The following is a 27048-nucleotide window of genomic DNA, read 5'->3' on the forward strand; positions in this document are numbered from 1 at the left end:
CTTAGTGTATTCATCTCTTGGTCTCCCTCTACGATTTTTACCCTCCACACTGCCCTCCAATGCTAAATTTGTGATCCCTTGATGCCTCAAAACATGTCCTACCAACCGATCCCTTCTTCTAGTCAAGTTGTGCCACAAACTTCTCTTCTCCCCAATCCTATTCAATACCTCCTCATTAGTTACGTGATCTACCCACTTTATCTTCAGCATTCTTCTGTAGCACCACATTTCGAAAGCTTCTATTCTCTTCTTGTCCAAACTAGTTATCGTCCATGTTTCACTTCCATACATGGCTACACTCCATACAAATACTTTCAGAAATGACTTCCTGACACTTAAATCTATACTCGATGTTAACAAATTCCTCTTCTTGAGAAACGCTTTCCTTGCCATTGCCAGTCTACATTTTATATCCTCTCTACTTCGACCATCATCGGTTATTTTACTCCCTAAATAGCAAAACTCCTTTACTACTTTAAGTGTCTCATTTCCTAATCGAATTCCCTCAGCATCACCCGACTTAATTTGACTACATTCCATTATCCTCGTTTTGCTTTTGTTGATGTTCATCTTATATCCTCCTTTCAAGATACTGTCCATTCCGTTCAACTGCTCTTCCAAGTCCTTTGCTGTCTCTGACAGAATTACAATGTCATCGGCGAACCTCAAAGTTTTTACTTCTTCTCCATGAATTTTAATACCTACTCCGAATTTTTCTTTTATTTCCTTTACTGCTTGCTCAATATACAGATTGAATAACATCGGGGAGAGGCTACAACCCTGTCTTACTCCTTTCCCAACCACTGCTTCCCTTTCATGCCCCTCGACTCTTATAACTGCCATCTGGTTTCTGTACAAACTGTAAATAGCCTTTCGCTCCCTGTATTTTACCCCTGCCACCTTCAGAATTTGAAAGAGAGTATTCCAGTTAACATTGTCAAAAGCTTTCTCTAAGTCTACAAATGCTAGAAACGTAGGTTTGCCTTTTCTTAATCTTTCTTCTAATATAAGTCGTAAGGTCAGTATTGCCTCACGTGTTCCAACATTTCTACGGAATCCAAACTGATCTTCCCCGAGGTCAGCTTCTACCAGTTTTTCCATTCGTCTGTAAAGAATTCGCGTTAGTATTTTGCAGCTGTGACTTATTAAACTGATAGTTCGGTAACTTTCACATCTGTCAACACCTGCTTTCTTTGGGATTGGAATTATTATATTCTTCTTGAAGTCTGAGGGTATTTCTCCTGTCTCATACATCGTGCTCACCAGATGGTAGAGTTTTGTCATGACTGGTTCTCCCGAGGCCATCAGTAGTTCAAATGGAATGTTGTCTACTCCCGGGGCCTTGTTTCGACTCAGGTCTTTCAGTGCTCTGTCAAACTCTTCACGCAGTATCTTATCTCCCATTTCGTCTTCATCTACATCCTCTTCCATTTCCATAATATTGTCCTCAAGTACATCGCCCTTGTATAAACCCTCTATATACTCCTTCCACCTTTCTGCCTTCCCTTCTTTGCTTAGAACTGGGTTGCCATCTGAGCTCTTGATATTCATACAAGTGGTTCTCTTCTCTCCAAAGGTCTCTTTAATTTTCCTGTAGGCAGTATCTATCTTACCCCTAGTGAGACAAGCCTCTACATCCTTACATTTGTCCTCTAGCCATCCCTGCTTAGCCATTTTGCACTTCCTGTCGATCTCATTTTTGAGACGTTTGTATTCCTTTTTGCCTGCTTCATTTACTGCATTTTTATATTTTCTCCTTTCATCAATTAAATTCAATATTTCTTCTGTTACCCAAGGATTTCTATTAGCCCTCGTCTTTTTACCTACTTGATCCTCTGCTGCCTTCACTACTTCATCCCTCAGAGCTACCCATTCTTCTTCTACTGTATTTCTTTCCCCCATTCCTGTCAATTGTTCCCTTATGCTCTTCCTGAAACTCTCTACAACCTCTGGTTCTTTCAGTTTATCGAGGTCCCATCTCCTTAAATTCCCACCTTTTTGCAGTTTCTTCAGTTTCAATCTGCAGTTCATAACCAATAGATTGTGGTCAGAATCCACATCTGCCCCAGGAAATGTCTTACAATTTAAAACCTGGTTCCTAAATCTCTGTCTTACCATTATATAATCTATCTGATACCTTTTAGTATCTCCAGGATTCTTCCAGGTATACAACCTTCTTTTATGATTCTTGAACCAAGTGTTGGCTATGATTAAGTTATGCTCTGTGCAAAATTCTACAAGGCGGCTTCCTCTTTCATTCCTTCCCCCAAATCCATATTCACCTACTATATTTCCTTCTCTCCCTTTTCCTACTGACGAATTCCAGTCACCCATGACTATTAAATTTTCGTCTCCCTTCACTACCTGAATAATTTCTTTTATCTCGTCATACATTTCATCTATTTCTTCATCATCTGCAGAGGTAGTTGGCATATAAACTTGTACTACTGTAGTAGGCATGGGCTTTGTGTCTATCTTGGCCACAATAATGCGTTCACTATGCTGTTTGTAGTAGCTAACCCGCACTCCTATTTTTTTATTCATTATTAAACCTACTCCTGCATTACCCCTATTTGATTTTGTATTTATAACCCTGTAATCACCTGACCAAAAGTCTTGTTCCTCCTGCCACCGAACTTCACTAATTCCCACTATATCTAACTTTAACCTATCCATTTCCCTTTTTAAATTTTCTAACCTACCTGCCCGATTAAGGGATCTGACATTCCACGCTCCGATCCGTAGAACGCCAGTTTTCTTTCTCCTGATAACGACGTCCTCCTGAGTAGTCCCCGCCCGGAGATCCGAATGGGGGACTATTTTACCTCCGGAATATTTTACCCAAGAGGACGCCATCATCATTTAATCATACAGTAGAGCTGCATGTCCTCGGGAAAAATTACGGCTGTAGTTTCCCCTTGCTTTCAGCCGTTCGCAGTACCAGCACAGCAAGGCCGTTTTGGTTAATGTTACAAGGCCAGATCAGTCAATCATCCAGACTGTTGCCCCTGCAACTACTGAAAAGGCTGCTGCCCCTCTTCAGGAACCACATGTTTGTCTGGCCTCTCAACAGATACCCCTCCGTCGTGGTTGCACCTACGGTACGGCCATCTGTATCGCTGAGGCACGCAAGCCTCCCCACCAACGGCAAGGTCCATGGTTCATGGGGGGGAACTAAGTACCTGGGTGTTAAAATTACGAACAACTTCAGTTGGAAAGACCACATAGATAATATTGTGGCGAAGGCGAGCCAAAGGTTGCGTTTCATTGGCAGGACACTTAGAAGATGCAACAAGTCCACTAAAGTTCGTCCTCTGTTAGAATATTGCTGCGCAGTGTGGGATCCTTACCAGGTGGGATTGACGGAGGACATCGAAAGGGTGCAAAAAAGGGCAGCTCGTTTTGTATTATCGCATAATAGGGGAGAGAGTGTGGCAGATATGATACGCGAGTTGGGATGGAAGTCGTTAAAGCAAAGACGTTTTTCGTCGCGGCGAGATCTATTTACGAAATTTCAGTCACCAACTTTCTCTTCCGAATGCGGAAGTATTTTGTTGAGTCCAATCTACATAGCTAGGAATGATCATCAAAATAAAATAAGAGAAATCAGAGCTCGAACAGAAAGGTTCAGATGTCCGTTTTCCCCGCGCGCTGTTCGGGAGTGGAATGGTAGCGAGATAGTATGATTGTGGTTCGATGAGCCCTCTGCCAAGCACTTAAATGTGAATTGCAGAGTAATCATGTAGATGTAGATGTATGTACGTATAAAAAAATAGGAATCTTACTTTTGGGATTACCCTCGTATTATCGTGAATTTCTTCCGCACCAACGAAGTTGAACTTCGTCATCGACGAGCACGACATCGACGGAAGGCTAAGGACGTAAAGCACCTGCATTCCAGCTCTATAACTTTTGCAAACGCGCCATTAACTCCCGAGTCGCGCAGCCAATTAGATGTCCGCTAGTTAGCCGGCGGTGACGTGTGCTACCGCCGGTACTGTCTTACTTTCGCTGGCGCGTGTGACGAGTATGGTATCACCGCCGCTAACAGGAGACTCGGAGGATGGAAAAAAAAGTAAAAAAGACGTGCGGTAAAGAGAGAGGCGACGTGAAACTGGATCGAGGCCTGCGACGCCGGGTGAAGGTGTGCCCGCTGGCGCTTCTAATTAGAAATAGCGAGCGCACGCGACAAGGACTCGAAGGCGAGACCGCGAGGTCGCTGCGATCGGGGGGTGGGAACCGGCGGCCGCCCGCCGGGGTATAAATGCCGGCGGCGCCGACGTCGCAGCATCAGTTCGCTGTCGTCTGCTCCCGAGGAACACAGCACATCACCTCTGACGCCATGAAGAGTCTTCTGGTGAGTACAGCCACTGAGACAGCAGTTGCCGTCACGAACGGGGATTCTCTCTTCTTCACGAACACTTTGTTAGCATCTGAGCTATCTACATCTACATCTGCATCCATACACCGCAAGCGGAGGGTACCTTGAGTATCTCTATCGGTTCTCCATTTTATTCCAGTCTCGTATTGTTCGTGGAAAGAAGGATTGTCGGTATGCCTCTGTGTGGGCTCTAATCTCTCTGATTTTATCCTCATGGTCTCTTCGCGAGATATACGTAGGAGGGAGCAATATACTGCTTCATTCCTCGGTGAAGGTATGTTCTCGAAACTTCAACAAAAGCCCGTACCGAGCTACTGAGCGTCTCTTCTGCAGAGTCTTCCACTGGAGTTTATCTATCATCTCCGTAACGCCTTCGCGATTACTAAATGATACTGTAACGAAGCGCGCTGCTCTCCGTTCGATCTTCTCTATCTCTTTTATCAACCCTATCTGGTACGGATCCCACACTGCTGAGCAGTATTCAAGCAGTGGGCGAACAAGTGTACTGTAACCTACTTCCTTTGTTTTCGGATTGCATTTCGTTAGGATTCTTCCAATGAATCTGCTTTACCGGCGATCAACTTTATATGATCGTTCCATTTTAAATCACTCCTAATGCGTACTCCCAGATAATTTATGGTATTAACTGCTTCCAGTTGCTGACCTGCTATGTTGTAGCTAAATGATAAGGGATCTTTCTTTCTATGTATTCGCAGCACATTACACTTGTCTACATTGAGATTCAATCCCTGCACCATGCGTCAATTCGCTGCAGATCCTCCTGCATTTCAGTACAATTTTCCATTGTTACAACCTCTCGATATACCACAGCATCATCCGCAAAAAGCCTCAGTGAATTTCCGATGTCATCCACAAAGTGTCCGTGTACGACTCACAGCTGGGAGTCCCAGTTTAAATTCACACTCAACCTTCTGTGTGTAAAATAAAGATACTGTTCTCGGATCACAGCGCTGACATAACTGGAAGGGAGAAATGATACCATACGTTACTAATTTGGCAGTATTCAAAACTGGAAGTCGAACGCGGATCTTTCTTCATCGGGAGCAATTTTGAAGCAATGGAGATATTAGTGTGTAACGTGTAGTTGGAACCAAAGCCTAAAACTGTATCCCACAGTGTAGACAGAGAAATGAAGACACGACGTTTCTGATACGTGGTTTGTACGGAAAACAAATACTAGCATAGGTATCTTTTGATATGAGGCAGCTATTTAACCATAAAATCGCCTCTCAGATTTAAAAAGTTGCCTTTGTTTTTATTGAAACAAATTATATGGATTTTTCGAATGATTTTTTTAAATAGAGGTAATAAACTCCGTAAATGAACTTATGATCATAATGGTTCTTTGTGAACAATAGGACCTAGATCGCGTCATGTATTTTCTTTTATTACGACACATTATAGCTACAGTCATCGACACATCCAAATGGGAGAACTCTTGGAAACAAAGTTAGTGCTAGTAGTTGAAGCATGTAGTAACATATAAAATTTCATTAAACGATCTGGAACTTATTTTCATATAAGAGCCACCGCTGCAGGCATAAAATATAAATTACGATTCGTGACCCCGACGTAATTAAAGGAGCGGCACATCTTATAAAATCGAAGATGAGACACGATCTTGGACCACAAGATTTAAATGAGATTACTATCTCTTCTAAAATAATAGTAGTGATGCATTACGTACTTTTTTCGTTTAATCTTTCTCCAGTGCTCGAAAAGCAGCGTTCGAGTATGCAACATCTCACATCTCACCTATCATTCTTCCAGAACTTCTTATAATTTACTCAATCAGTCTTAACTAATTTCAGATTGATCAGCTTAATTGTGCTGATCGATACAATCGCGACTGCAGATCATTTGCGTGCGCTTCTCTCGCACACAACTGGTATTTGTCTATAACTATGCGTTATCTCAGACCGATGTTATTCCTTGAATTACTGCTTGCGAAATGACGTCTGCCCACTTTCGCAGGCGTAAAACATAAATAATGTTAGATACACTAGAAATGTAATTTTTGTCTAAGCTGTGTCTCAAAACTACTGTCTTAGTTATTTGCGAGCAATTTTCTTCTAGCTCAGCTGTCCTTGTACTACTCGTGACTGGAGTCCCAAAGCTCCAAGCTATCGGTAACTCCATAACATCTCCATCGAAATGTCAGGATCCATTCTGCTGACAAGGTTCAATAACTAGAGGAGGAAACGTCTCTCATGAGGAAACGGTTCGATTACAGCATTTTGTGACAGTTTACAATTAGTTACCTTTCCCCTACGTGAAAGACACCACCAATTTTCAGATAGGTTTTGTCAAAAATGGCACTCGAAATGTCATGTTTCCTCTCTATAAACAATACCTTACCATCTGAGCTATCCTTGTATGACTCGCAGACAAAGTTTCAAACTGTCAGTACCTCAATAATGCCACCATAGAAATGTGCAGATCACGTTTTCAATTCCCAACATTCGAATTAAAGCAAAAGTAACCAGAAGACTCTGATAAGAGGGAACAGTTTCCGATGCTAACGAAGTTTGATCAGCTCCAGATGATTACTCAAAGTTTCTTTACTTTCACTTTTCTGTCACAATTTTGGCCCCATTCGTCCACCAAAAATAACTCTTCATCCATAAGCACAACAACAGACTTCATATGCACAATTTTGACCCTTTGGTTTGAGATTTCTGGCACGAAAATAATCATAAAAGCACAGGGCAGAAAAGTTACCTTGCAGATGCGGGGACAACAGTATTGAGACTAAGATGAAGTCCTGTGGAACTCCTCTTACAGTTTTGTTATTATATTTGAGGTTCACATTCAATGCGTAGCATGTCAGGGACAGGAGGTAAAGTATGATTTATAGTCTTTGTATCAACCATAAGTTATACATGTACTTTTGACGAAGACACTGGTATTACTTGAGGCTGTCATTTGAGTGGGAATGGCTACTATGTCTTCTTTGATTGACCACTGTCATACTCTTGGTTGTTTCCCAATGCAGTCCATGTCATTCGCTAGATTTTCAGCCTAGGCTATCATTTTTATACGCCTAATAACAGACCATTTATCCCCAAGTATCAGTACAAAACAAAGTAGTAATGGACCAAGTATTGAGCCCTGTGGAAAACTTTTTATAAATTACTTCTGAGACGGCTCTTCAGGGCAGCAGTTTGCACACTGCCCACTCTGAAACTAACTTTGCAGGATTGTGTACGAGAGAGACCCTAGGTATATGCTCTAATGACATCTGAGACAGGACGAATAACATTTGAAATCCGACGTACCAGGTCGCTGTAGCGCTGTTGGCCGTGGCCCAGTGCATGCCTGAGCCAGAGCCCGAGGCAAAGGCAGCCCCCGGCTTCCTGAGCGGCGGTTACGGAGGCGGCTTCGGCGGCGGCTACGGAGGCGGCTATGGAGGCGGCTATGGAGGCGGACTGGGAGGCGGACTGGGAGGCGGACTGGGAGGCGGACTGGGAGGCGTTGGCCTCGCCGCCGCTCCCGCTATTGGCATCGCTGCTGCCCCCGCTGTCGGCATCGCCGCCGCCCCCGCAACCTTGGTGCGCACCCGAGTGGTGCCTGGACCGGCTCGCCTGGTGCAGCCGCCCCCAGTGGTGCAGAGGCAGCTGATCCAGCCTCCCCCCATCGTGCAGACCCGCCTCATCCAGCCCCCTGCCCAGCTCGTCCAGGGACCGCCCCAGGTCATCCACGAGCAGGTGAGTTTCATGGTCCTGAGGCCATTTAACTAAGGGTTTGAGAACGTCGGTAACAGGGTAGCTACCAGGAAGTGGCTTTGGCATTAGTTCAGCAATCACAATCCTTCATCATGTATAGAGCATCGAACAGAGGTGCTGTATTTGCCTGCATATACAAGCATGAAAGGTTTAGCATTAGAATAGTATCTCCAATAATCGATAGTTCAAAACAAGGATTATTCTAGTTTCCTATCACTTTCATACGCCTATCCCCAAGTATCACTGTAGAACAAAATAGAAATGGAGCTAGTATTGAACCCCATGGATAACTTTTTAGAAAGTGCAGTATTTTATTGCGGTGTGAATCTTCCCAACAACAAAGGCTATTTTTGGCTTATAAATGGAAGTTCGAACAAAGTGTTATGTACAATCAAAAACCTCTCGTCTATCCCTATTATTATTTATATATGCATTGTAACCATATGAGAAGGAATAACTGCAAACCAAGCAACTATATTTGGAGCTAACGTAGGTAGATCAAGTAAATTACTACCAAATAATCCACCTGCAGAATATAGTTACTCAGAATTGCCATTAATTTCTAGCCTATAATTTGGCAATTTGCCTCTTAGTATACTATATTTCCATTAATGTCATTTGTTGTTAACAATATGAGCATATTTTCAAGATGTATGTGGGAATTTGGATTGGGCAAGCTGCTAGTACACCCGTGCAGCTATGCAAAGTCACTATGACTGGACGGCGTGGTGGTTATAGCAGGAGACCTGGGTTCCAATCCTGGCCTTGGTATAAATTTTCATTCGTCGCCTCAGTCTGCAAATATACATCACAGATAATACTTAAAAAGTTTTCTGGAATCATATAGTTGCAATTGATTATTCCGAAACAATATCACCTTTCACTCAGTTAATACTTGGCAGAACTCCAATCAGCATTTGGAATGCAGCGCCTTGGCTCTTGTGCAGCAAGTCGTTCAGTATTCTGCAGCATCCATTTTAAATAAAAAATCTTAGCAATAATCCTTGCACTTTTAAGACGAAGGAGTTCCTGGAAAAAAATTTGGCAAATTCCTGTGTTATATTGCCGATTACGCTAGTAAATACTCAACAGCTTGTTATCTGCTTAGGATTCGTGTAAATGTAATTTTATTCATTATTAACTTCTCTGATGTTCCTTGACCATGGATACTGGCTCCTCAGTTTCATCATACTGATCTAGCGTGCAATTAAAACAAAAATCAATCAATAGTAGGAGAATAAACAAGAAGGAACAATAAGGACGGAAGACCAATGTTCGGCACAAATATCTAACTGACACTCTGTGTCCACCCCATCACCAGTGCATTCGCAGCGTGGACAAACGACTCATACACCTTTCGCTTTCTCGCTTCCAGACTCCAGCGGTGATCAAGACTGCTGTGCCCGCAATCGCTGCTGCCCCAGCCATCGGCTTCGGCTACAAATCTCTGCTTCACTAAGCTCCAGGTCGCCAGCATCTGGTAAGTGGTAACGCTGAAACTAGACAGATAGTAAGCTGCTATGTTATAGATAAACGTTGATGGCTCACGCTCGTACAAAAAAGATTTAAAACTACTGCACGATTTTACAACGCTTTATTATCAACAAAAGCAAACATAAATTCTTTATCTTACTAGACATATGAACATATGTATATGGTCTTACAGCTTTGCTTTCTGGTGCTGTGGCCCAAGTAGAATCGGAAGCCGATAGTATATCCTTTGCCCTCTGGCTGTGTATTGTCCCTGTTAAAATTTCATTCTCTGAAATTGGTTGCTTTTCCAGTAGAGCACTTGAGGCAAAACTGTAGTTTTATTTACACCCTTTTATGAACTGTCATAGACACATCACAGCACTGACACAAACTGAATATCGCAGAGAATGTCTACAGCCAGTGTTCTTTTTCCCAGGTTCCGCCAGAAGCAGCCTGATGCAAACATCCAACGACGGCAAGATGAACATGTTGATATTCCTCTTACTCTTCGTTTCTAGAACATCACATTATCTTAATTTATTTCTTCCAAGTGAACAAAGACATTGTACCATCGCTCTAAATTATGCAATAAAGCTTTGAGTATCAGAATACAAATCGTCTGCTATTTCACGCTACATCCTTCCCCAACCATTTCCTACAGTACTTTATAAAATCTGCATTGATCTTATTCTCCACAGAGTCTCATTATAAGAATCGGCCTCTATTTTAACTGGCTGTTGCATTTAGCTGTTCTGGGTAATATGATTTCTCCTGGGATGCAGTATTCGTAGTTTCCTTCATATGGAACGCCAAATATTTTGTTGTATGTGTTTTGTGGTTTAAAATGATATTCAAGGTATCGGTTGGGAAACTTAGAAAGGTTCACGTAACTGCGATATGGAAAAATCCTAATACCAGAACATGTTTGTTTTCCATCGAGTCTCAGCCGAACACAACACTGTAATAACATATTTTCGGCATCATAGTCAAAATCTCTAAATTTTATTTGCATATGCTGAACTTGACAGTAGAGGACATAAGTATTCTACAAAGTTCTTGCTGTAACGACATAGCTGAACAAAATCAAAATAATAAATTTAAAAAAAATAGGAATTATTTCACAATTTCCTTTCGCAACATTGTATGCATAACGAAAAATATTCTATCATGAAATGACCTTGTTGTTAATTTTTATATTTCAAATAAAATAGTGTAATATTTAACATTATTCTTCGGTTAGGCAGCGTTAATGGATTTGTAAAGTAATTCCATGCCAAATGAAACTTTACTTGTATAATTTCCTTACTTAACAATGAGGAAAAAAAACATTTTATAGTCTACTTGCGTATAATTTTCATCTGTGGCGTTCTGTAAATGCTTGCTATTATAACACAGTAAACATCATAATAAAGCATTTCTTAAAAATAGTATTGAAAGTTAGTGTCCGAATTTTCTATGTTTTATGCACGGTACTAGTAAACACTATATTGAAGTATTCCACAGTAATCATGTAGAAGAACTCAACTTACAGTAATAACGTTTTCATAATATGTATTTTCGATAAATCAAGTCTAATCATGGTGACATCTTCAAAAACTCTTAGTCCAATAACTCATTCGTAATGCGTTCATCTATTAAAGTCCTTTGCTGTTATCAGTTCTTTACTTTTATAACACGAATCATAATTATAATACACTGTAAAAGTAAAAACAGCTTTACAGAAAATGCGAAGGTTTAAAACTAGTGCATAAGAAGTTAGTAGGATGAATACACATGAATTCAACATTGGTGCTGGGGCAGCTTTAGTGAAAAGTGGAGTTGAGGAGAGAATCATAAAATTTTCTTTCGCTAACTCTCTCTTCTCATTTCGCAGCGACTCTTGAAACCAATTGATTTCGTCACACAATCCATATGCTAAATAAAACAATACTTCATAATTCCTGGCCATCTTGTACTGTGTTTAAATAAAATGTGTGACACTGAATCGTCTTTGAACCCTTGCAACATCTCACAAACTTGTCTCCATTGATCCACGGAATATTATTCGTCTGTTGTGATGAATCTTTGTGACACGCGTCACACCACTGCTGTACTGGCACTTCTCAAGTGTTATTCATGTTCCGTTGTTATGATCTTCAGTTCAAAGACTTGTTTGATGCAGCTCTCCATGCTATTCCATCCTGTGGAAGCCTCTTCATTTCTGCTAAACTACTGCAACCAACATCGTTCTGAATCTCTCCCTATATTCATCTCTTAGTCGCTCTCTACGATCTTTATCCCGCTCCTTATACTTCCCTCCAATATTAAACTGGTGATGTCTCAGAATGTGTCCTATCAAAAGATCCCTTCTTTTAGTTCAATATCTCTTCATTAGTGACGTCATCTGTCCTTCTGATCTTCAACATTCTTCTGTAGCACCACACCTCAAAAGCCTCTATTCTCTTCTTGTGTAAGATATTTATCGTCCAGGATTCACTTCCATAAATGGCTACACTTCAGAAAAATACCTTCAGAAGAGACATTAGAACCCTAAATCTGCATTCAATGTTAACAATTTTCTCTTCTTCAGGAACATTATTCTTGCCGTCACTAGTCTACAGTTTATATTCTCTATGTTGGCCATAATCAGCCTTTTGCCGCCCAAATAGCAAAACTCATCTACTGCTATTAGTATCTTATTTCCTAATATAATCCCCTCATCATCACGTGATTTAATTTGACTACATTTCATTGTACTTGGATTGCTTTTGTTGATGTTCATCTTACACCCTCCTTTCCAAGCACTGTCCATTTCGTGCAACTGGTCTTCCAAGTTCTTTGCCGTCTCTGATAGAATTACAAAGTCACCGACAGACTTCAACGTTTTTATTTCTTGTCCCGGAACTTTAATTCCTACTTCATTTTTTGTTTCCTTTACTGCTTGTTCAATGTACAGATCGAGTTACCGTGATGATAAGCTACATCCCTGTCTCACTCCCTTCTCAACCACTGCTACCCTTTCACGCTCCACAACTCTTTCAACTAATGTCTCGTTTCTCTGCAAGTTGTAAACAGCCTTTCGCTCCTGGCATTTTACCACTACTACCTTCACCAATTTCAAAGAGAGTACTTCAGTCAACATTGCAGGAAGCTATCTCTAAATCTACAGATGCTATAAACCAATCTTGTAGGTGAAGTCGTAGAGTCAGTATTGTTTCATGTGCTCCTATATTTCTCTGGACTCCAAACCCATCTTCCCCGAGGTCGTCTTCTACCAGTCTTTTCATTCTTCTGTTTACAATTACACTACTGGCCATTAAAATTGCTACACCACTAAGATGACGTGCTACAGACGCGAAATTTAACCGACAGGAAGAAGATGCTGTGATATGCAAATGATTAGCTTTTGAGAGCATTCCCGCAAGGTTGGCGCCGGTGGCGACACCTACAACGTGCTGACATGAGGAAACTTTCCAACTGATTCCTCATACACAAACAGCAGTTGACCGGCGTTGCCTGGTGAAACGTTGTTGTGATGCCTCGTGTAAGGAGGAGAAATGCGTACCATCACGTTTCCGACTTTGATAAAGGTCGGATTGTAGCCTATAGCGATTAAGGTTTATCGTATCGAAACATTGCTGCTCATGTTGGTCGAGATCCAATGACTGTTAGCAGAATATCGAGTCGGTGGGTTCAGGAGGGTAATACGGAACACCGTGCTGGATCCCAACGGCCTCGAATCACTAGCAGTCGAATGAAAGGCATCTTATCCGCATGGCTGTAACGGATCGTGCAGCCATGTCTCGATCCCTGAGTCCCATTAAAATTGCTACACCAAGGAGAAATGCAGATGATAAACAGGTATTCATGGGACAAATATATTATACTAGAACTGACATGTAATTACATTTTCACGCAATTTGGGTGCATAGATCCTGAGAAATTAGTACCCAGAACAACCACGTCTGGCCGTAATAACGGCCTTGATACGCCTGGGCATTGAGTCAAACAGAGCTTGGATGGCGTGTACAGGTACAACTGACCATGCAGCTTCAACGGGCTACCTCAGTTCGCCAAGACTATAGACTGGCGTATTCTGACGAGCCTGTTGCTCGGGCGCCATTGACCAGACGTTTTCAATTTGTGCGAGATCTGGAGAATGTGCTGGCCACGGCAGCAGTCGAACATTTTCTGCATCCAGAAAGACCCGTACATGACCTGCAACATGTGGTCGTGCATTATCCTGCTGAAATGTAGGGTTTCGCAGGGATCGAATGAAGGGTAGAGCCACGGGTCGTAACACGTCTGAAATGTAACGTCCGCTGTTCAAAGTGCCGTCAGTGCGAACAAGAGGTGACGGAGACGTGTAACCAATGCCACCCCATACCATCATGCCGGGTGATACGCCACTATGGCGACGACGAATACACGCTTCCAATGTGCATTCACCAGGATGTCGCCAAACACGGATGCGACCATCATGATGCTGTAAACAGAACCTGGATTCATCCGAAAAAAATGACGTTTTGCTATTCGTGCACCCAGGTTCGTCGTTGAGTACACCATCACAGGTGCTCGTGTCTGTGATGCAGCGTCAAGGGTAACCGCAGCCGTGGTCTCCGAGCTGATAGTCCATGCTGCTGCAAACGTCATCGAACTGTTCGTGGAGATGGTTGTCGTCTTGCAAACGGCCCCATCTGTTGACTCAGGGATCGAGACGTGGCTGCACGATCCGTTACAGCCGTGCGGATAAGATGCCTTTCATTCGACTGCTAGTGATTCGAGGCCGTTGGGATCCAGCACGGTGTTCCGTATTACCCTCCTGAACCCACCGACTCGATATTCTGCTAACAGTCATTGGATCTCGACCAACATGAGCAGCAATGTTTCGATACGATAAACCTTAATCGCTATAGGCTACAATCCGACCTTTATAAAAGTCGGAAACGTGATGGTACGCATTTCTCCTCCTTACACGAGGCATCACAACAACGTTTCACCAGGCAACGCCGGCCAACTGCTGTTTGTGTATGAGAAATCGGTTGGAAACTTTCCTCATGTCAGCACGTTGTAAGCGTCGCCACCGGCGCCAACCTTGTGTGAATGCTCTGAAAAGCTAATCATTTGCACATCACAGCATCTTCTTCCTGTCGGGTCAATTTCGCGTCTGTAGCACGTCATCTTTGTGGTGTAGCAATTTTAATGGCTAGTAGTGTATGTTCCCCCTAATGAAATATGCTTCTAACTTCTTATTCATAACTGATTTAAAATCATTACTATCTAAATTCTTCTCCCATCAATTAATAAAATAGTTAACACTTGTAATTAGTAACGTCAGTGGTCTCCGGGATTAAGCAGTCTGCTTTCATTTTTAATGTAATATACAGTGTAGGTTACTTGGGTACATGACAAGCCAGGCTGTGTTCTGTGGTCAGGCCCAATAACCTGCTGTTCGGACTGACCCCCATGGTTGTTGCGGATCACCATTCAGAGGGAAGCGCAGGGGGATGGTTCAAATGGTTCAAACCACTATGGGACTTAACTGCTGAGGTCATCAGTCCCCTAGACTTAGAATTACTTCAAAATCTGCCAGGAAGTTTCATATTGTTGGATACTTATTATGGGTGAGGGAGTTGTGGAACTTTTCCTGTTGTTAGCATCGTTGCGTCGCACGTTGTGCCATTGGGGGAAGAATAGTTCAAATGGCTCTGAGCACTATGGGACTTAACTTCTGAGTTCATCAGTCCCCTAGAACTTAGAACTACTTAAACCTAACTAACCTAACGACAGCACACACATCCATGCCCGAGGCAGGATTCGAACCTGCGACCGTAGCGGTCGCGCGGTTCCGGACTGTAGCGCCTAGAACCGCTCGGCCACCCCGGTCGGCTCTGTGTGTCGTGTTCCTGCAGTTTTATGTATAATGCACCCTATATGATGTGAGGTCCAGGGCTACAATCACAAACCAATGTGACGAACACCTGCACTCAGCCGAGCCTCAATTTTTACAAGCAGTGCCACGTGGGCGAAGCGCATGTCAAAGGAACCTTGTCTCGTGCCGACAAGTAGCCTTTCGAGAACGCTGAGACAGTGGAAGTCAGTGACAGATAAAGATCCGTGAGAAGCAACATACGTGCATTGTGGACAGGGATTGTTTCCTCTTCGATGAACCGTTTCTCCGGCTCTGTTTTTCGTGGGGTGAATGACCACTGGCCTAAAAATTTGTAGATGGTTCCTCATAGGTTAATCTACAAAAATAGTAGCTTCAAAGGAGTCAGGACACCAGCTTACAAGAAATGCGGATGTGAAGACGAGAGGATTGATTGAAGTAGAAAACTTTTCACAGGAGTGGAGAGTAAATCAAAATTGTTTAAGAACTGCAGACATGGCGGTATAACGACTGGTTGACGTTTTAAAACTTTTGCTAGGCGGAGAGATAATTGTCTCCTAGCTTGGGCGAGTAGGGTATGAGAATTATTGTGCATCTGTAGGCGCTTTGGTACGTTTCACGAATGTAATACTTTTCTCGGTAGACTTAAGGCTCATTCGTGACTGTCAGTAATGTTATTTGATGTGTAATTTTTTTATCCTTCTGGAAGACTCCGGCAATTACTGTACGACATCACAGATTTATCTTCTTATAATTCACGCATAGGTTACGATTTTATCCCATCCGTCTACTGTATCCAGTCTTAGATGAGAAATTAGTGTTAGATTAGTATTGTCTCATATCACCATTTGTTAATTTTCTTATTTTTCTGCACTTCTTGTGGAAAGATCTCCTACTAACTTGTTATTCATGCATATTAGCAGCACACTTTGCAATAAACAACGATTAATGTGGACCACTATTTCATTTCATTGTTGGTTGATCACTCTGCCTGTTACCTTTCGTGGGGTGCAACACTCACATCTCGTGTCTGCTGCGGCCACCCCTGTCTTATTAGTAATCTGTTGCTTGACACATTTTACTGAATTTCCATGAGCCCATGAGAAGCAATCTGATTATCAGCTACTCCAACGAATGGGGATCATTCTGACAGCGATAGGCGTATGTTGGAAGCTCAACTGAACTCCCACTTCAAGCACTGACGACGCCGGCACAGCATATTTGTTGCCTTGGACATTCTGATCGCCGGCCGGAGTGGCCGAGCGGTTCTAGGCGCTACAGTCCGGAACCGCGCTGCTGCTTTGATCGCAGGTTCGAATCCTGCCTCGGGCATGGATGTGTGTGATGTCCTTAGGTTAGTTAGGTTTAAGTAGTTCTAAGTTCTAGGGGACTGATGACCTCAGCAGTTAAGTCCCATAGTGCTCAGAGCCATTTGATCCATTTGAACATTCTGATCCGGTATTAGTCTAGTATAAAACTTATAATGCTTACCATATTCATTGGCTGAAATTTTAGGTCTGATTCAACAGTTACTCTCACTGAAATAAAATTTTGAATGATTCGAAGCACAACTATGGTAATCAACAGAAATTTGGGAACAAATTAAGTTAACCTGCTTGTACAGATATTTAACCATTTCTTTCGCTTTCTTTTGATTTTGTTGTGGTTTACAACTGTCCATACTGATGTTGTGAACGACGTTCACATCTGCAGGCGTCGTCAATGCCTTAAGTGAGGGTTCAGCTCAGGTTGCAACATACCTCTGTGGCTGTGAGAATGATATGGGGCGAAACTGCTTCCGTGATTGTGGTGATTGTATGTGGGGTGACGAAATTATTGGCATGTGTTATGCTTAGATTTTCGTTCAACTGTTAGGTGTATTTCCCATATTAAACATTTTTCGGCTTGCTCAGGAATGCACAAGACAGGAATTTAGTTACAATGAATGTAGCGGAATAAGATACTAGTTATCTGTAGAGCGTAGATAGTGAGTTTAATATGGAGAGGCAACACGAAATTGTTCAGCAGGATATCTTTGGCGAATTACAGAAAGGAAGTTTACAGAACTTACACGGTGGGGAGGACGGTCTGTCGAGAACGCAAAACAATTGGATCATTTCGGGGGTTGTTTCAGCAGTTAATGGGGTCCATGGCACCCCATTTCCCCTTACACACACACACACACACACACACACACACACACACACACAGCAAGGTCAGGGAGAGTAAAATGAAAACATTAAATACTTTTTTAAATATTGTTTATTATGCAGAAGTGGTACAAAGCTGTATCACTTTTCAACATAATCTCCCCCACGCTCAATGCAAGTACTCCAGCGCTTAAAAAGTGCATAAATTTCTTTAGAAAAAAAAATTCTGTTGATAGTCCGCGCAACCACTCATGCCCCGCGTGGTGTACCTCTTCAACAAAACAGAACTTCTTTCCTACCATTGCGTCCTTGAGTGGTCGAAATAAATGGAAACCACTTGCGGCAAGGTCTGGTGAGTATGGTGGATGAGGAAGACACTCAAAATGCAGGTCTGTGATTGTTGCAACTATTGTACAGGCAGTGTGGGACCCTGCCTTGTCATGGTGCAAAAGGACACCTGCTGACAGCAATCCACGTCGCTTTGATTTGACTGCAGGCCGCAGATGATTTTTTAGGAGATCTGCGTATGAAGCACTGGTGACAGTGGTCCCTCTAGGTATGTCATGCTCCAAATTGACGCCTTTTTCGTCCCAAAACAGAGTCAGCATAACCTTCCCTGCTGATGGTTCTGTTCGAAAATTCTTTGGTTTTGGTGATGAGGAATGGCGCCATTCCTTGCTCGCTCTCTTCGTTTCCGGTTGGTGGAAGTGAACCCAGGTATCGTCCCCAGTAACGATTCTTGCAAGGAAGCCATCAACTTCTCGTTCAAAGCGCCGAAGAAATTCTTCACAAGCATCAACACGTCGTTCTCTCATTTCAGGAGTCAGCTGCCGTGGCACCCATCTTGCAGACACTTTGTGAAACTGGAGCACATCATGCACAATGTGGTTGCTGACCCATGAATAATCTGTAAACATGCTTAAATGTCATTGAGTGTCACTCGGCGGTTTTTCTTCATGGCTTCAACTGCTGCAATGTTCTCTGGAGTCACAACTCGTTGTGCTTGATCTGGACGAGGAGCATCTTCCACTAAAGTCACACCATTTGCGAACTCCCTACTCCATTCGTAGACTTGCTGCTGTGACAAATATGCATCACCGTACTGAACCTTCATTCGTCGATGAATTTCAATAGGTTTCACACCTTCACTACGCAAAATCCGAACAACAGAACGCTGTTCCTCCCACGTACAAGTCGCAAGTGGGGCGGCCATCTCTATACTGATACTGCGACGGTATGTGTGCATCTGCACTATGCTGCCACCTACAGGCCATTCTGCATGCTGCTTGTAGCACGCTTACCAACTTACAGGAAACGGCGCGAAATTTCGATTTGTTGTTAGAAATTTAAGGTTTTTATTTGACTCTCCCTTGTACATACAGGCAACGTCAGAACTTTTGTCGCGTCCTGCGGCACCCGCTGCATTTGACCTACAACGAGTTCAGGACACTGCAAAAAGAAACATGATCTACTCCAGAACATAATCAAAGGAAATGAAGAAGAGTTTGTAAGCATTGATAAAAAGACTGATCGACGAAGTAAACAAATACAGGATGATTTGAGATTTTAACAAGTTAGAGTCGTTTGTGCAAGAGACTAAGCGGACACAGAAGAATTAAGGGGGGTAGGACGTCAAACGGTCCGACTTGGAGCAGGAGAGGCACCACAAGACATTTCAATTTCCACTGTCTATACTTTTGCAAGTAAATTCATAAAACTTTGTCAGGATGACCAGGAAGGATTCAGCATTCAGACTCGTAGCAGCGGAAGTTCAAAAACATAAGAAAATAATTTTTTTACATGTGAAATTTCATCTTTTTTCTACTTATTATTGGCTGCATTTGTTGCTATAGCTACACTTTTCTTCATAAAATTTCTTCTAAAATTCTGTTCGATCAATTTTGCACAGCATAAAAACCATACATACAGGTGTCTGAAACTCTAGAATCTATTTAATTTATAAAAAGTGAATGACCTGTTACGTTTCAAACTTTGTGTTTAGAAAAAAAACAAAGTTTTGTAGTTAATTATCTCAATTTTTACAACAGTTTTTAATAGATTTGGAAAATTCTAGACTTTCATACACCTGTAAGTATGGTTTGTATGCTGTGCAAAATTCATCAAAGAATCTCTTGTGAAGAAAAATGTACCTACAGCAACAAATGCAGCCAATAGTAAGCGAAAAAATGAAATTTCAGATATAAATATTTATTTTGTTATGTATTTTAATTTCCACTGCTATGAGTGTGAATCCCGAATCCTTCCTGGTCATGGTGACAAAGTTTTATGAATTTATTTGTAAAAGTATAGACACTGGAAATTAAAATGTCCTGTGGTGCCTCTCTTGCTCCACGTCGGCCCGTTTGACGTAATACCCCCCTTATGAAAAAGAGGTCACAGATGTGCGAACGGAACTTAAACCTGTTGGTAGGTTGCACCACGAAATTCCAGAACGAATGAGTCATTAATGATGAATAAGTCACTTTAAGTGAAGAACTTTTACATCTACTCTCTTTAGTGTGAAAAGATGCGACAATACGTCGTGACGATTCTACTAAAGTAGGACAGCACTTTGGAGCACCAACAACGGCAGTGGAACTGCTATTGTTATGAAGAAATGCAGTGTCTGATCGAGACATTCTTGTCATTACAATATACACCATATGATCAAAAGTATCCAGACACCTGGCTGAAAATGACTTCTTGTTCTTGGTGCTCACCCTCGGTAATGCTGGAATTCAATGTGGTGTTGGCCCACCCTTAGTCTTGATGACAGCTTGCACTCTGGCTGTCATACGTTCAGTCAGGTGCTGAGAATGTCAGCCAATTCTTCACGGAGTGTTGCACTGAGGAGAGATATCGATGTCGGTCGGTGAGGTCTGACACGAAGTCGGCGTTCCAAAACATCCCAAATGTGTTCTGTAGGATTCAGGCCAGGACACTGTGCAGGCCAGTCCATTACAGTCATGTTCTAGTCGTATAAAGCCGTGCATATGAGCAGGTGCTCGATCGTGTTGAAAGATGCAATCGCCATCTCCGAATAGCTCTTCAACAGTGGGGACAAGAAGGTGCTTAAAACACCAGTATAGGCCTGCGCTGTGATGTGCCACACCAAACAACAAGGAGTGCAAGCCCCCTCCATGAAACACACGACCACACAATAACACCTCCGCTTCCGAATTTAGTGTTCTCACTACACACGCTGACAGATGACGTTCACCGGGCATTCGCCATACGCACACTCTGCCATCGGATCGCCACATTGTGTACCGTGATTCGTCACTCCCCACAACGTTTCTCCACTGTTGAATCGTCCAATGCTTACTCTCCTTACACCAAGCGAGACGTATCGTGGCATTTACCTACTTGATGTGTGGCTTATGAGCAGCCACCCGCGCGACCATGAAATCCAAGGTTCCTCACCTCCCGCCTGTCATAGTACTTGCGGTGGATCCTGATGCAGTTTGGAATTCCTGTGTTATGGTATGGATAGATGTCTGCCTATTACACATTACGACCCTCTTCAACGTCGGCGTTCTCTGTCAGTCAACAGACGAGATCGGCCTGTACGTTTTTGTGCTGTACGTGTCCCTTCACGTTTCCACTTCACTATCACATCGGAATCAATGGACCTAGGGATGTTCAGGAAGGTGGAAACCTCGCGTACAGGCTTATGACACAAATGACTCCCAATCATCTGACCACGTTCGAAGTTCCGCTCTCTTACGATGTCTGATGATACTGAGGTCGTTGATATGGAGTACCTGGCAGTAGGTGGCAACACAGTGCACCTAATATGAAAAACGTATGTTTTTGGGGATGTCTGGATACGCCTGATCACACAGTGCATCTAGAAGAGCAGAAAAAATTACTCCAGTTCAAAGAAACACAGGCGAACATTAAATATCATAATCAGCTGCAGAATTGTAGAAATACGGAAGAACAAACAATCTTGGTCAATTAGCCAAGCATAATGGGATTCAGACATAAAAAATTTGGCCTTTAAGGCTTTAGTTACTACTAATGAATTTAAAAATTAAATTAAAGGAAAATATCAGAAATACACAAATTTAGGCCGCGGCGCCACTAGTAATTTAGCCCAAACATTATTGTCTCCAGGCGAGATACCGTGAAGACGCCAGACATAACAGACTACTGGCGGAATAAACCCAAGAAGCCACATCTACACTCATGCTCATAAATTAAGGATAATCGCACTACACAAAACTGGCGCTGATAGCATAGGCACATAGGGAACACACACGACACAGATCTGTAAGTCCACGGTATTGGTGGTAAGTTGAGAAAGCCGTCCCGAAACACATGTGCTAGAAAACGCCACTGTTTCCTGCGCATGTAGCACCACATCAATATGGGATATGATCACCGTGCACACGTACAAAGGCCGCACAACTCTGGATGAGGTGGTCGAGAAGCTGCTGGGGTATAGCCTCCCATTCTTGCACCAGTGCATGTCGGAGCTCCTGAAGTGTCGTAGGGGTTTGAAGACGTGCAGCGATACGTGGACCGAGAGCATCCCAGACGAGCTCGATAGGGTTTAGGTCTGGAAAACAGGCAGGCCACTCCATTCGCCTGATACCTTCCGTTTCAAAGTACTCCTCCACGATGGCAACTCGGTGGGGACGTGCGTTATCATCCATCAGGAGGAAGGGGGACCCACTGCACCCCTGAAAAGGCGGACATACTGGTGCAAAATGACGTCCCGATACACCTGACCTGTTACAGTTCCTTTGGATGCAGGGGTGTACGTGCACCAACCATAATTCAACAACACACCATCAAAACACGAGCTCCATACAGGTTCCTTTCAAGGACACTAAGGGGCTGGTAACTGGTTCGTGGTTCACGCCAGACGAAAACCCGGCGAGACTCTACGTGGACTCGTCTGTTCAGACTATACCTGGACTAGTCCGTGACACATATCCTGGGACCACTGTTCCAATGACCATCTACTGTATTCTTGACACCAAGCTTTACGGGCTCTCCTGTGACCAGGCGTCAGTGGAATACACCTTTCAGCTCTCCGGGCGAATAAACATGTCTGTTCAGTCGTCTGTAGACTGTGTCTGGAGACAACAGTTCCAATGGCTGCGGTAAGGTCCCTAGCAAGTCTACATGCAGTACTCCTGGCCGTCTTCTTGTGGTGTTGCACACTTTGGACGTCCCGTACTGTAGCGTCTGGACACGTTTCCAGTCTGCTGGAATCGTTGCCATAATCTTGAGATCACACTTTGTGGCACACAGAGGGCCCGTGCTACGACTTGCTGTGTTTGACAAGCCTCCAGTAGCCCCTCATAACATCAACAATATGTTTGAGCCATTTTCAACAGACGGTCACCATTACCACGTCTGAAAGCGTCTGCACACTTACTCGCTAAACCGTACTCTGAAATGCGCCAGCACACCTCTGCGTATGTGGACAGCTGCCAGCGCCACAGTGCGACGACCGCAGGTCAAATTCACCGCATGGTCATACCCCGAGGTGATTTAAACCCGCGAACCGCCCACCAGAGCGTTGTTTCACCACGTATCAGCATTATCCTTAATTTATGAGCATGAGTGTATCACAGACTAAGATTGTCCATAAATAAACGGCGACAGAATGGATCAAATTCAGATACAGACATACATACACGACATCAGATTTGGAGGGTACCTAAGAGAATCCAGGGCGGAAGTGGACAGCAGCGTTAACGAGCGCAGCCAAGCGGCAACCAGTCACGCAAACAACCAGTAGGCAGTAATGACACGAGTACACAGACGCAGCCCAATGGCTTCACATTCCGAGTAAATGAACCGCGCAGACCGATATAGCAAACACAGGAACGAAATCACAGCTACATGCAAGACAACATACGTATTCAACCCAACGCCCGAATTCGAAAATTTGTGGTAAACATTATATTAAAACATCCAAATTCACTGCTGCCACTTATAAACAGCACTATAAGGTAGAACGACCAGGGCTCTGGTAAGAATTCGTTCCCGGGTTCGATTCCCGGCGGGGTCAGGGATTTTCTCTGCCTCGTGATGGCTGGGTGTTGTGTGCTGTCCTTAGGTTAGTTAGGTTTAAGTAGTTCTAAGTTCTAGGGGACTTATGACCACAGCAGTTGAGTCCCATAGTGCTCAGAGCCATAAAAATTCGTCATCCATGACACAGACGTGCATCTGCACGCACAGTAACCACTCTCTTTAGTTTACCTTTAATCTCAAAACCTACCCTCACTCGTAGATCCTACCCTGACCCTTTTATAACTGCTACAAACTTTAATTCGTTCATAGAATAGTCAAGCAATTATGAGGCCAAATCAAGAGTGGCCATTAGTTCATCAAATTAAGACAATGACGACTGGCAGGTTACCACTGCGGTTCAGCACATCGAATTCAGTTTAAATTAGTAACAAGACGGCCAGCTGTGATATCTATTACATCTACACGTTTACTCGCAATTCGCAATTAAGTGCAGGCAAAGGGTTGATCGAACCATTTTCATGCTACTTCTCTACCATTCCACTCTCGAATGGCGCGTGGGAAAAAGGAACACACAGATCTTTCCGTTCGAGCTCTGATTTCTCTTATTTTATAATGATGATCATTTCTCGCTACGTAGGTGGATGTCAACGAAATATTTTCGCGTTCGGGAGAGAAAGTTGGTGATTGAAATTTCGCCGCAAAGAAAACCGCCTTTGTTTCAGTGACTCCCACGCCAACTCGCGTATCGTATCAGTGACACTCTCACCCCTACTGCGCGACAACATGAAACGAGCTGCCCTTCTTTGCACTCCGTCAATCCTACCTGGTAAGGATCCCACACCACGCAGCAATATTCCAGCAGAGGACGGACAAGTGTAATGTAGGCTGTCTCTTTAGTGGGTTTGTTGCATCTTCTAAGTGTTCTGCCAGCAAATCGCAGTCTTTCTTTCACCTTCCCCACAATATTCCTAGGTATTTAGTCCAATTGACAGCCCTTAGAGATGTGCGATTTATTGCATACCCAAAATTTATCGGATTTCTTTTCGTACCCACGTGGATTACCTCGCACTTTTCTTTGTTTAGTGCCAATTGCCACTTTTCGCACTGTACAGAAATTCTCCCTAGATCATTTTGTAATTGGAATTGATCATCTGATGATTTTACTAGACGGTAAATTACAGCGTCATCTGCGAACAATCTAAGGGGGCTACTCAGATTATCACCTACATCATTTATGTAAATCAGGAACAACAGAGGGCCTATGACACTACGTTGTGGAACGCGAGATATCACTTCTGTTCTACTCGATGATTTACCGTCTATCACTATGAACTGTGATCTCGCTGAGAGGAAATCACGAATACAGTCACACAATTGTCAAAAATGTTCAAATGTGTGTGAAATCTTATGGGACTTAACTGCTAAGGTCATCAGTCCATAAGCTTACACACTACTTAACCTAAATTTTCCTAAGGACAAACAGAAACACCCTTGCCCGAAGGAGGACTCGAACCTCCGCCGGGACCAGCCGCGCAGTCCATGACTGCAGCTCCTTAGACCGCTCGGCTAATCCCGCGCGACGATTAATAGTCGCTTGTGAGGAACGGTATCAAAAGCCTTCTGGAAATCTAGGAACATAGAATCTATCTGAGATGCCTTGTCGACAGGACTCATTACTTCATGGGAATAAAGAGCTAACTGTTTCGCACAAGAACGATATATTCTGAATCCGTGTTGGTTGTCCATCAATAAGTCATTTTCTTCAAGGTGATTCATAATGTCCGAGTACAGTATATGCTCCAAAATCGTACTGCAAATTGAGGTCAGTGATATGGGTCTGTAACTCAATTGGCTACTCCTATTTCCTTTCTTGTGTATTGGTGTGTCCTGTGCTACTTCCCAGTCTTTAGGAACAGACCTTTCCTCAAGTGAGCTGTTGTATATGATTGCTGAGAAACTGTTCACATTACAGATTCCAAACACGAAGAGCTTACAGGATGAGACAGTGTATTAGAAATACGTTGCACCACATCTACAGGTACATAGATACTCCGCAAGCCACCGTACGGCGCATGGCGAAGGGTAACCTGTACAGCTCCTTGTCGTTTCCGTTCCTGTTCCACTCGCAAATAGAGCGAGAGAAAAACTACTGTCTCTATGCCTCCGTATGCGCCCTAATTTCTCGTATCTTACCTTCGTGCTCCTTAAGCGCAATGTATGTTGGCGGCAGCAAAATCGTTCGGCAGTCAGCTTCAAATGCCGGTTCTCTAAATTTTCTCAGTAGTGTTTCTCGAAAACAACGTCGCCTTCCCTCCAGGGATTCCCATTTGAGTCCCCGAAGCAACTTCGTAACACTTACGTGTTGTTCCAACCTACCGGTAACAAATCAAGCGGCCAACCTCTGAATTGATTTGATGTCTTCCTTCAATCCGATCTGGTATGGATCCAAAACATTCAATCAGAACTGAAGAATAGGTCACACCAGAGTCCTACGTGCGATCTCCTTTACAGGTGAACTGCTCTTTCCTAAAATTCTCCCAATAAACCGAATTTGACCATTCACCTTTGTAATCTCCCCCCTCCTTCATTATTCCAGTTACTGTCCACAATAACCAAAGTCTTCTATGGAAAATTTGAGAGGATCGAAGATTACAATAAATTAGTTTCTTAGCTTTTTGTGTAGAGCTTACTGCAGATTTTCTTGTCTAGGGGTGTAATTATTGAAGCTACATTCTCACATTTTAGGTCCTCAGGGTTAAATTGATTTAAACAAATTCTAAGATTGTTGTTGCAGAATTTTTTTGTTACGTTAATATATTTTATCACATTTTAATATATCATACAGTCTTTTGAATTTTGACATTAACAAAGCCGAAATTACATTGTTCGCTCAAAATACAAAAATACGTCCGATCACATCAAAAGCATGCTTACTACTCCTTCTCTGAGCGGAAATAACAGCGTTCCAAAGGGTTTACAAGTTTCCTTGACGAATTAATTTCTATTATTTTCGATTTTTATTTCATAAATGAATCCAGAAATAAATATATTAAACAGTAGTAGATTGCGTAATTAACTATAGAAATTTTAAGTGTGTCATATAAATCGTAATATCAAATGTTTCTAAAAAGAATAATTTAACTGTACATTCATAGCTAGTACTTATCGATTGTAACATTGAAAATAAAGTAATTCCTCTTCATAAATTTTTGCTTCAAATATAACGTGTTGTGTATAAAATTATATGAAGGTTTTCAGAAAAGCAGCTGAGGTAATATTGATTCGAAAAATAATACTGGTATCGACAAGTACTGTTGAGGAAAAGCAATGCCAGAGGAGGATGTGCCCCTACACATTCCCTACTATACTTCTCACAGGCTCGTTACATCTCATATCGCTTTGCAATGTTGTCCCCAGATGTAGATGGCTACACAA

The 27048-nt window shown here is 42.9% G+C and overlaps 1 protein-coding gene across 1 annotated transcript; it reads left to right on the top strand.

The window, feature by feature from the left end:
• The first annotated feature begins 4297 nt into the window (after positions 1-4297).
• LOC126106486 (cuticle protein 79) lies at positions 4298-10209 on the top strand. Its single transcript, XM_049912787.1, has 4 exons — positions 4298-4357; positions 7684-8109; positions 9503-9607; positions 10037-10209. The coding sequence occupies exons 1-3, from the start codon at positions 4343-4345 to the stop codon at positions 9584-9586; spliced, it is 525 nt and encodes a 174-aa protein (XP_049768744.1). The 5' UTR covers positions 4298-4342; the 3' UTR covers positions 9587-9607; positions 10037-10209.
• The last annotated feature ends 16839 nt before the right edge of the window (positions 10210-27048 follow it).

This window comes from Schistocerca cancellata, chromosome 10, assembly GCF_023864275.1.
Source record: "Schistocerca cancellata isolate TAMUIC-IGC-003103 chromosome 10, iqSchCanc2.1, whole genome shotgun sequence".
Lineage (NCBI taxonomy): Eukaryota > Metazoa > Arthropoda > Insecta > Orthoptera > Acrididae > Schistocerca > Schistocerca cancellata.